Source organism: Sander lucioperca, chromosome 24, assembly GCF_008315115.2.
Source record: "Sander lucioperca isolate FBNREF2018 chromosome 24, SLUC_FBN_1.2, whole genome shotgun sequence".
Classification (NCBI taxonomy): Eukaryota; Metazoa; Chordata; class Actinopteri; order Perciformes; family Percidae; genus Sander; species Sander lucioperca.
Genome location: NC_050196.1, coordinates 5,843,242 through 5,855,317, shown reverse-complemented (window position 1 = coordinate 5,855,317; position 12,076 = coordinate 5,843,242). Strand labels below are relative to the sequence as shown.

General features: G+C 39.6%; 1 protein-coding gene across 1 annotated transcript in view; it reads left to right on the top strand.

The window, feature by feature from the left end:
• Positions 1-5,269, top strand: part of LOC116044814 (transmembrane protein 47-like) — a 32,901-nt gene extending 27,632 nt beyond the window's left edge. The window contains exon 3 of the mRNA XM_031292302.2: positions 3,554-5,269. Within this exon, the coding sequence (XP_031148162.1) occupies positions 3,554-3,732 (179 nt within the window). The 3' untranslated portion in view covers positions 3,733-5,269. The remainder of the gene's footprint in view (positions 1-3,553) is intronic.
• The last annotated feature ends 6,807 nt before the right edge of the window (positions 5,270-12,076 follow it).

Sequence of the window (12,076 nt, the reverse complement as noted above, 5' to 3'; positions counted from 1 at the left end):
GAATTAAACCTGCTTCTTATGTTTGGATTGACATTTGACTGCCTATTCAAATATAATTATAAAATAGGTAGCTCAAATCAAGCAATCTGATGAAGCTGTGATACAATAACCATATACAGTACAACGGCTTTGATTCAAATGACTTTGCACAATGACTTTGCACAATAATTGTCACTTAAAAGTAGCGCAATATATCAATAGTAAATAAATGTCTAAAATTAAATTTTGTAATATAGCTTTTTGAGTAGGAGTGTTGTCAAAATCGCTTGGACTCGCCGGTGCGTCTCTTGTCCTCAGAGAGTTAACATATTCCAAGTATTGCTTTAAGTGTATGCTATATTTAGAATATTTTCACCATATTCTTACTTTACCTTGCCGTCAGACAGCCCTTTTTGACAGGGAACTGCCACCAGACTCAATTAATAAAAGAGTTACTCTTCTACCGCTGCCTTGATCGGTTAGTTGCTTGTCTACTGCTGTCTCGATCAATTCATTTTTTACGTGTTATTGTGTGCCATTCTTTAGCGTTTAGCAAAAGAAAGTCGATGCTAGCTGCTACCTGCGCTGCGTTCCACAGCAACCGCCTTGGTATGTGCAGGCAACCAGCCAACCAGGAGAGCCTATTTTATTGGTAACTGATCGGTAAATGATTATGTGGTAACACTACTTGAAGTTTTCTACATAAGAGTGACACTGTCATGACACATGAACCCTAACCCTAACCATAACCATAACTTGTCATGACAAAACCGTATGACACTTACTAAAAGAAGCGTTATGTCATAAACGTGACTTGTTTATAATGTTTTATGACATGTTCATGACAGTGTCATGTCACTCTTATGTAGAAACCTTCAAGTAAAGTGTAACCGATTATGTTTTTAGAAATGTATTTGAATTAGTATGTGACTATAACTTTCATATTTGCTTGATGACCGTTTTGTAAAAGCAATTACTCAATTCAGTCTGTAATATGTTTGTGTATTATATCACAGCTAAGGGGGTTGTCATCCCTCTGCTTTAAGCTGAACAACGCCCCTTACGTACCACGGCTAGTCGTTAGCTATTGCTTAGTCATTTTGCATGCTGTTATGATTTAGAAGCCTTTCTGTCTTTATCTCAGCAAAACAAACAGGCAGTTTACTTGTATGCAAAAAGAGGTACAAAGTGGGAAGAGCCACTGGTTCCAGAAGTATATTTTCCAAATGTAAATTCTCATTTCAACCTTTTTGAATTTAAGAAGCTGATCCTACCCTAAATAATCTTGAAGAAGTTGTTAAAACTAGATTATGTTGTACATCTTTTTCAACACCATGAATTGGAACTTGAACAAAATGTGTGCATATACTATTTTACTTGCAAAAAGTCGAAATGCACGGCTTTGATTTAATAATAATCAATACTTAGCAAAATACTGATATATCATTTTAGAGCTTAACATAAACAAACACTAGCTGTCAAAATGTAGTTGTTTTCACCGTAATGGGACACAAACAACCTTTCTAAACGATATCTTGCACTAAGCCAAAGTGTGTTCGGATGGACTATAAGGGAACACTCAGTGAAACATTGATTATATACACACTTCTTGACGACAAACTACCTCTTAAAGGCTGTTTTCACACCATCTGATATTTGTTAATATTTGCGTGTTTTTGAATATTGTGCAATCCGTGTTGTTTTTTTTTCATGCAGGAAAGTGCAAGAGTTTGTTTATGTTCCCACAGGAAGAATTCCCTTTGAAGAAATAACGATTGATGTATTCTCCTTTGTTCCACTGCCATCTATCTCTCCTACCCCTCCTTTTTTGAACATCTATCTTTCTGCGTTCCCCCGCCCCCCCCTCTGCTCAACCCTCCATCCCTTAGGGCCCATTCAGACCAGAAAAAGCGACCCGGCGATTCACCACAAGGTTGTGCGGTTGTGGGAGTGGCATTTAAAGGGCCCATTTGTGTGACATTGTGTTCCTTAACCCTCCAATGTAGCACAAGTAGACTTTATGTTTCACAATTATTGTTTTCCGTCAGATCGTTTAGAGATCTCGACATTTCTGATCGCACTTGAAGGCAGCTTCATCTCACAAGAAAGAAAAAAGACGGAGGGACTGTGCTTTGTGCTGGAGCTTGTTGCAGGAAAGAGTCAGCTGTTACACAAACTCCCGGGCAGTTAAGTGCTTGTGTTTCGTTTTTTACCCTCATAGTCTTTAAAAGAAATCTTGTGGCAGCGGTAGAGGCAGTGATGTTGCTGTTTACTGTATGGGACTCTCACACCGCCTCAAAACGAAACTGCCAAGTCTGATTGCTGGTTACAAGATTGGTCACCGCAGGGTGACGTCTGGTTCCTTCCCTGCTTCTTCCCAAAGTCCGCTATCATCTCTTTAGTCTTGCCGACATTCATGAGTAGGTTGATTTCCTGATACCAACTGGTCAGGTCCTCTACTTCCTTCAGGTAGGCCTTTTCATTGTTGTCTGTGATCAGGCCCACCACAGCTGTGTCGTCAGCAAACTTAATGCCGGTGTTAGAGTCAAAAGTAGCTACACAGTCGTGTGTGAATAAAGAGTACAGCAGGGACTCAAAACACAGCCCTGGGGTGCTCCGGTGTTAAGGATGAAGGTGAAAGACGAATGTCCGCCCACCCTCACCACCTGGGGTCTGCGTGTCAGGAAATCAAGGATCCACATACACAGTAAAATGTTTAATCCCAGGTCCTTGAGCTTTGTGACAAGTCTGGAGGGAACTATTGTGTTAAACGCTGAACTGTAGTTAATGAACAGCAATCTCACACAGGAGAAGTTTGCTTGGAATGCACTTTTGATTCAATAACCTAATTAACCAAGCCCTGGGTATCCTGCTCTGCCTTTGAGAAAATGAAAGCTCAGATGGGCCGATCTGGAGTCTTGCTCCTTACGAGCTCATAAGGAGCAAGGTTACCTCCCCTTTCTCTGCTTTGCCCGCCCAGAGAATTTGGCCCACCCATGAGAGAGAGACATCATGGCTTTCAAACGAGCAAAGTGGCAGTTGGTCAAGGCCACACCCCCACCCTCCACCTTGCCCCCCCCCCCTCTCCTCCTCAATAGCTACAGACACAGAAATGGCACATCCTAAGGAAAGCTCATTGTGGGACTGGCTCTAGTGGCTGTAATTCTGCACCAAGGCTGAATTTCGGGAAAGAGACTTCAGATACAGTATTAGGGGACCACTAAGGTCTATATAAAAGAGACTTCAGATACAGTATTAGGGGACCACTAAGGCCTATATAAAAGAGACTTCAGATACAGTATTAGGGGACCACTAAGGCCTATATAAAAGAGACTTCAGATACAGTATTAGGGGACCACTAAGGCCTATATAAAAGAGACTTCAGATACAGTATTAGGGGACCACTAAGGCCTATATCAAAGCATCCAAAGAGCACCATGTCATGGGACCTTTAACATTAAAGCATGTAACCATGTTCTAGTAGAACCCCACAAAAGTATGAACCTGAAAATTAGCATAATATTTCTCCTTTAAGAAATTATACTTGAACTTATGGTCTGCATGTCTCCTTCAGTTGTCCTCCAGGCCTGCAGCTTGGTCCTCTACCCCATCAAGTTCATCGAGAGCATCAACCTGAGAATCTACCACGAGTTCAACTGGGGCTACGGCCTGGCCTGGGGAGGAACCATCTTCTCCTTCGGTGGGGGAATCCTCTACTGCCTCAACCCCAAAAACTACGAGGAGTATTACTAGCTCTAATGCGAGCCGAGAACCCGTCACGTTGGTAGAGGTAGTCAGAAGACAAGCAAGGTTGTTTTTTTTCGTAACCGCTCAATTCCCAAGAACTGTAAGTATAAAGTAGACCCGGGGGAAATTCAAGGGGTGAAGCTGGCGGTCGGGGGATTTGTTTTCTTGCCTCAAATAACAGATGTGAGTGCTGAGGCTGCATATTTGAACTTACAGCCCTAACGTCACCAAGTTGGTCCTGGGGAGGGGTTAGTGGGTGGGAAGGAGTCTTACCAGTTTAATCCTAGGACTTGTGACACAGGGTAGAACTGACAACCCTGTAGTAACAAAGGATGGAGGTTTATGGTGATGATCGCACCTCTGTTCTTTCTTCCCTGTGAACTAAACTGCAAGTCACTACTAACAAACCAACTTATTGACTCTTTTACTTTGGAATCAGGATGTCACACTGGGAGGCTTTTACCACACGTTTACGCACGCATGCACATGCAAAGACACGTGTATCTTCATCTGTCAACATTAAATCCTCGGGCTGGGCTTCAGCAATCTACCCCCAGAGTCCTACTCCATCAGTGCATCATTATGGCATTTTGTTTTTCAGAGTCCTCTGGAGCTCTTAAACTTTCACAAGGACATAAAAGAGGATCAGACGCTACAGTTGCTGTTCATAACTTTTAATAAGACAGATAGATTCCTCATGGGCCGGAGGTAAGAGGGGGGAATAAAATAAAGACACCCGCTCAATATTCTTTTATCGACCCATTTGTCTGTTACCGTGGCAACCCGCAGGGTGTGCACATGCAGCTGTCATGATTGATTAGCAACGGTCGGAGGTGTGAGACGGGACTGCGCTTAGCAGCCTTCAAGGGTCTGCTAAATTTCGATTCCCAATGAGCCAAATTTTTCCGCACTGTGATTTTTGGAGAATCCTTCCTTCTCTGGTCCAACTTATCTACATCCTGTTTGTCGATGGGTGTGTTCGCTATACACACTACAGACAGTTACAGTCTCTCAGTGGGCTTACATGAGCATGAATAGTTTAGGTAAGTTAGGATCTGCATTCTGAGTGTAATCATATGATTATGCACAGAGCTGAGGAACGTAAAAAACACAAAAACACCTATGGAGAACTATGACTTAATTAGACACCCCTTGGGTCATGTACACCTATGTCTCATTTCATAAACTTAAGTAGCCAGCTCAGGTGGAGGTGAAAGGGAAGCTTTAGCTGTTTTTTGCATTATGTTTTGGTAAAAGAGATGCATAGGTGGCATCAGCAATATTTTAGTCAGAAATCACTTCATAATCTAAAAAAAGGATACCTAACTAATGATAACAAAATAAATTAAAGGACACAATTAGACATTCACCTAACTCTCAGTATGAAGAATCAATGCATTAATATGTACATGTAAACATGACCACTGTAGCTAAATATTTTTAAACCAGATCATTGTATCTACTGATAAAATAAGGCCATGTTTCATTAACATCAGACTGCTGTTTCCTTGTCTACAGTAAATGTCAGGGATCAGCCCTGCACCCAGTGTGGAATCTTTTTTTTTTTTTTTAAGATTATTTTTTGGGGCTTTTCCGCCTTTAATTTGACAGGACAGCTAGGTGAGAAAGAGGAGAGAGAGATGGGGAAGACATGCAGGAAATCGTCACAGGTCGGTCTCGAACCCTGGACCTCTGCGTCGAGGCATAAGCCTCTCAGTATATGTGCGCCTGCTCTACCCACTGAGTCAACCCGGCCACACCCAGTGTAGATTTTGGGTGGAAACAAGCAAGGAAAGGCAAATGTCAATATCAGCCAGTGTCAAATGTCAGTATTATCTGTTATTATATGGTTGCTGGGATTTATATAGACACATATAGAAAATGTAAGACTGTATCTTATACCAAAGCATCACAACCTTACAGAAAGAACATTCAATAATCACTGCTTTTAAGTATTTATCTCATTTCCCCTGTCCACAAGGTTGTTTGGTATGGTTTGGTAGCCATGAGTCCACTGCCATTTCTGAGTGTAAATATGAATGGAGAAGTAAATATTGTAACTTCTATGCAGATTTTATTAGGCGATAAGACAGGAAGCAAGCTAAGTTTTGCTTTCATTGTGCAAAACCCTATTTATGTTTTCTCTCAGATGAAGTGTAAATTCACCTTTACCTGAATGTGCTGAATTACTTTCCTAACCCTGTGACCTCCATTCTCCCTTCAAAACCCATTCTGTAATTTTAAAAGTGCAAAGTGAGTCGAATGTAAAATAAGAAATATTTAGATGATATTTTGGAGATACAAGCAGCATCTTCTCTGTGCTCTCCATTGTCACCTATTTACCGTGGAGCTATCAAGTAACCATCACCCAAAAATAGAATCCAGGCTGGCCCCCTTGCCACCTTAACAAATGTAGAACTGTGCAGACGCCACATGATTCATGCAGCTGACAGAAGTCCATTTATTTTATATAAACTGACACAAAGATGCTTACCACAGACAAAATAATTTCCTTTGTTGTTGATGAGTTTTGCCTGTCACCACAACAGTATTGCTTCTAAAATCAGCTCATTGAAGTTTATTAACGACTGAGCTCTGATGTGCCTAAGAGTTCAATAATGCATTAGATTACAGCCCACAAGTTACGGGTATCAATACAATAATGACTGTGTACCTATAACAAGCTAAACATAACATAAAAAAACATAAAAAAAAGTGAAGAAGACAAGAGGTTAGGGAATTAGGGAGTAACAACTTTGTGTTTAAGTTGGACTTAAAAATAAATTGCATTGTAAGGGACCGTTCGGTATTTATGGAATGGACCACCGGAGTAAAATAGGGGAGGGTCATGCCTTTTTATTTTTTGTTGAGGGAAGGGTCATCCAAATTTTTTTAGTCTAGGGGGAGGGTCACCCAACTTTTGTATTCGTGAGAACAGCAACATTTCAAAGTGGCTTGTTTGGTGCATATTTATCCATGTAGCTCCCAGTCTCGGCCCCTATCGCTAGCAGATGGATCCCTCCCTATTTAGTCAGCCAGACCATTTGAACTGTAGCTTTAGAGACCGTGGGATTTCCCAAACTGAATAAATCCCGCTCGCAAATATAAACACAAAACTGCTTTGCTAGCTCCATCGTGTTGTAACTAAGACATTTGATGAAAAAATAATTTTATTCATTAGCATGATTGCCATACTGTTTAGTTCAAAAACATCCAAAACACCGTACGAAAACATAACGGACCAGACGCAAGCTTTTATTTTGAAAAGTCAAAACTTGTGTACTGCACCAAGCCGGGAGGGCATGAGACGGGAGGTCTCCAGGCTGCACCCATACCCGACTCAAATATCCTTTCGGTCCCGGTGATATATATATATATATATATATATATATATAAACGACAGCCTTATCAAGGCATTTGAGAGGGAAGGAGTGGTAGCATGCAAGCTCCCAAATTGACGCTCGTCTGATAAATGGAGTTTTGGATAATGTTCAGCTTTGGCAGCTTTACCTATATGCTAAAATAACCAATGACTGAGGAAGCCTAGTGACGAGTCCATAGCAACCAGTGTTGAATTACCCAGTGTGCTTTGCTGAATGGTCTCATTGTTTTATTTCATGTGAATACTAGTTTACTAGATGAGTAACTTAGTATTTGAAGTAATGCAGTAATGCAGGAAGTGTGCATTTAGTTTCCATGCTTATTGTGTTTCCACAACAATGTTAGTGAGTAAATCTACTGAAATGGCCACCATACCATAACAGAGGAGTGGGATGCGTAAGATGAGAATGCAGAGGTTTAGTCACATATGTCATGACAGTAAAAAAACAATGGCTATCTGCATGTATTTGCCAAATGCAAACCCGTACAGAAGGCATCAATAAATAGTTGGGGAGGGTCATTCCTTTTTTCCATATCATTTTGGAGGGTCATCCAAAATATAATGCTGGTGAAGGGAGGGTCAGGTCTATTTTGATTAAAGGTCCCAAAACTCCTCTGGTGGCCCCTGAAATAAATAACGAACAGTTCCTAAGTATTTTTTTCTTTTTTTTTTTAATTACTGAGTACCTATTTACAATTTACAATTACAGGGTACATTGATATTGTTCCTGAATAACAAGGCAGGAAAAAAGGAGTAACAATACTGATATTTAAATAAGTTGTGATTTATTTTTATACAACAAATTGTAAAAATGTAAAGTAAAGTTGTTGAATACAGAGTACTTATCATTATTAAAGGAATAGTTTGGGAAATTTGCTTTCTTGTCAAGAGTTAGTTGTAAAGACTGATACAACTGTCATATTTGTGCACGAAATATGAAGCTACAGCCATCAGCTGGTTAGCTTAGCTTAGCATGAAAACTGGAAATGGGACAAAGCTAGCCTGGTTCCGTCCAAATTTCAAAATCTAACTACCAGCACTTGGAAAGCTCATTAATAAAAACATTAGCGTATTTTGATTGTTTAATCCGTACAGTCAAACTAGCTGTTGGCGTAGACATGAGAGTGGTATCGAACTAACTCTGGGAAAGAAAGCAAAAAAGAGTATTTACCAAAATGTCCAACTATTCTTTTAATTTGGTATCAATTATTGTTGCCATGGGGAAAAACACTATTAATTTAAGCCCAGGAAGACAGGTGTACCAATATACCTGTATACCACTATATACATATATAGTGTAATGAATAAATACTAGAACAGTAATAGTTTGGGGATCCGATGTAGAATTTATCTGGTAAAAAAATTGATGTTACCTAGACCACTTTCTACAGTAGGTAACCCCTAAACACATATATTTTATTATATTCATATTGTCATTGGTACCCTGCATGTCCAAAATATTTACACTGTAATTTGTAGGCTGCAATGTAAAGCGTTACTAAACAATAAACTTGTGTGCAGGATGTGGTGGAAACTAAAGTCACTTAATCTCACTTTACAAGCCATTTCAGAGTGATATAAACCTCATGCTGTAAATTCACAGTGTATATTCTAGGACGTAGTATTGAACTGATGTTATATAAAAGTAGAGTCTTCTGAGGCGGACAAAAATCCTGAACTTCAATGCTTTTATGTGTTTTTTTTTTAGTGACTGGATGTCACAGTTTACCCATCTTTTAATTTGGCACTGAGTAAAAGCAGAAACAGCACTCACTGTTACGGCCATTATTCCATTAGTCATACCAGCTATATGGGTCAGCGGGTGCTTTTTGAAGCATATGACCCTGTTCTTTAGTATTTTATCAGTTTGAAAGATGTCACAGCTCACCGTGTACAGTGGTAGGGCTCTGGTTAATCAGTGTTTAGCTTTGTTGGTTCACCAGATTTTCTGTCAGGTCATGGACGAAGCACTTTGTGTCACCTGTGTGTTATTACTCCATGCTGGCAGAGTTAAACAGAAGTCCTGACACAATGAGGAAGTGCTGTAATAGAGATAATTACCACCAGTATGATATTTGATATGGCCACTATATTTAATACTGTATGATCACAGCTTAGTGAGGGTGTTTTTGCTACCTAGAAACATCTCTGTGCTTTGGTGGTGTAGAGGAGCCTTAGGCACTAACACTCTAACAGATCTGGATTAAAATATACATGAATCATTTCCAATATCCCCATTATTATAATGGCAATAAAACAAAAAACTAACAGTGGTTTGTATGTGTTTTGTGCAGAATATTTGTCTGCAGCAACTCTGAAACTGATATTTGATGTACTGAAAATGTTGTTGATTTACAGCGTGGTGTTACAGCACCTTTATTCTTAATTTACCCGTCAGACACATAAACACTCTAAAGGAGATAAATCCCCTTTCCGATCAAAGATTTACGGCTTTATTTTGCCGGGTAGTTTAACATTGTACAGCTGCTGTTATTAGTACATTTATCCAAGATTCAAAGTGACAATACTACATACATAAAACAAACATCCCCTAACTTCTCATAGCTGCTGCCTTCAGGAATGAGCAGATGCAGTTAAAGTCACTGTGTTTTGATTTATTAATTAGGAGCTGAAATCAATGTCACGTCAGTTTTAATTATGAGTCTCTGATTCTAAATGACAATGCAAATATGTTTGCACCAGTTTCAAAAATGACCTACATGCTTTGATTTTTAATGAAGCACTTCAATGTGGTTCTGGGTAAATACGATTATTTGTGTAAGGCGCCTCAGTGTAGTTTATATGGGGAACTAAATGAGCTTGCTACAAAAACACAATTATTCTTTAATACGTTATACCTGGTAGTTCTGATTCCAAGGGTGTCTGACACGTGCTGGTACCTTGTATGTTTTAGCTCTGACTCGTAGATATTAGCATTTGTTTGGTTATTAATTTACTGATGAAAAGTAGAGGCTCGCAAACAAGAGACAGCTCTGTCTTAGGCCTCATCTCCCAGTAGACTGGAGAGAAACACTGTCTAATGATGTGCATAGGGGTTTAGGAAGTGTGTATGAATGTGTGTCTGAATGACAGAGGAAGAGTGTGTTAGAAAGATAGAGAAAGAGTGTGTGTGCATGTGTGTTGGCATGTTTTAGATGCCATTGTAGAGATGTCAGTAATCAGCATTTATCTCTTTGTACGTTGGCACATTAAAGCACTTAACAAAATGTCTCCTTCTCACTCTCATTTTGTTGTCACATCCTCTATCTTTTGTCACCTTTATTCAGCTCTGAAATAATTACCGTCATGCAGTATTATCTTACAGAACCAGAGATGTTGGCTAAATTTAGCAACATTTAGCTAAATTTAGCTAAATATACACTACAATAATGCATGCATGCTGATGTAAACTTGTCAGCATCCTGAAACGGTAAGCTACCCCCAGTGGTGTAGTCCAGGGTATACGCTGGTATACGGCGTATACCTACTTATTTTTCAGTCAGCATTGCGTATACCCACTTCTAAATCCCCCCTGATGCGCACCATTCAGTAATATCTGTGAGCCAGATTGCCCATTTTTTCCTCAAGGATAGTGAAGCCATGACCCACCCTCCTCTGCCTCTAATTGGCTGGTACTCGCTGCTTTCACTGATTAGATTGGTTAACTTTAGGCATGAGGACTGATGAGCCAATCAGAGGCAGAGTAGGGCGGGTCATGCCGAGGAAAATATCGCTAATACCTCAGGTGCCAGTGAAAAAAAACAAAAAAAAAACCTCAGGTGCCGGTGCCACTTGACTACAATAACGGCAGCAGACCAAACAACAGCTGAAGAAATAACACAAGCGGCGGTGTGCCACCCCAGTTGATGGAAGACATAATTCTGAGGTAAGTTTTAAGGTGGTTTCCAAATCAATCATTATTTTAAACTACTGGCAAATTGCCAGTGGCAATATGACTGCACATTTAGAGGAGAAGAGATAACACCATGTTTGCCTCATGATAAATACATTTTACATTCATCCAGGCTGCTTGTGTGACCAGTAGTAACTACAAACTGCTCCTAATCAAGTCATGATCATTTTATAATAGTGAGCAAGTAGAAATGACAGATTTTTGGGTAAACTAAATCATAGTCTTACATGTCACTGTTTCTAAAACAGGGCTTTTTTCTGGCCTACTTTAGAAAAAAAAAAAAAAAAAAAAAAAAAGGTGAAAACTGAGAGTATACCCACTTCTCCAGGGACCACTACACCACTGGCTACCCCTGAGTGCACCCAGGGGACTAACTAAGACTTAAAAATATATATCTATTGCAACATATTCTGGTTAGGGTGTTTATTTTAAAATACATTATTAATATGACAATGTAATTGGTGCATTTTGAGGTGTAAATGCTGCATGTATACCTTTTCCTCACCACTCAAGGTTTCTGCCTAAAAGGGAGTTTTTCCTCGGCTTTAATGCAAACCAGGCTTACCCAGGTTGCAGTCTGTGTTTGATGATCTCCAGTTAATAAAGCCTATTACTCACATCCACTTACAGCTTGTTCTCAACTCCCAAAAAACTAAATGTTTGCGTTTTACAAATGGGAATCTACTGTAATTGATAGAGTAAAGCTTAATAAATACTATAGTTGTTACATTGTTCTACAAAACAATGTAAACCCAACACCTCACCCAAAAACTAAACATTATTCCCAGGGGTGGAAGTAACAAATTACATTTACTCGTGTAAGTGTAACAAAGTTGTTTTTGTGTACTTTTTTGAGTTTTAATTCTACTTTTACTTAACTATCAGAAGATTTGTACTTGGTTACATTTTAAGTCGCATCTGTTACAGAGTAAAAACAAAAAGATGAAAAAATCCTGATAAACTGTGAGAATGGAACAAAAGAAACAAGATGGATTAGATGCAGCAGAGAAGCAGCTGTTGTCGTCTCCGCGGCCGCAGGAGGGCTGAGCTCCAGA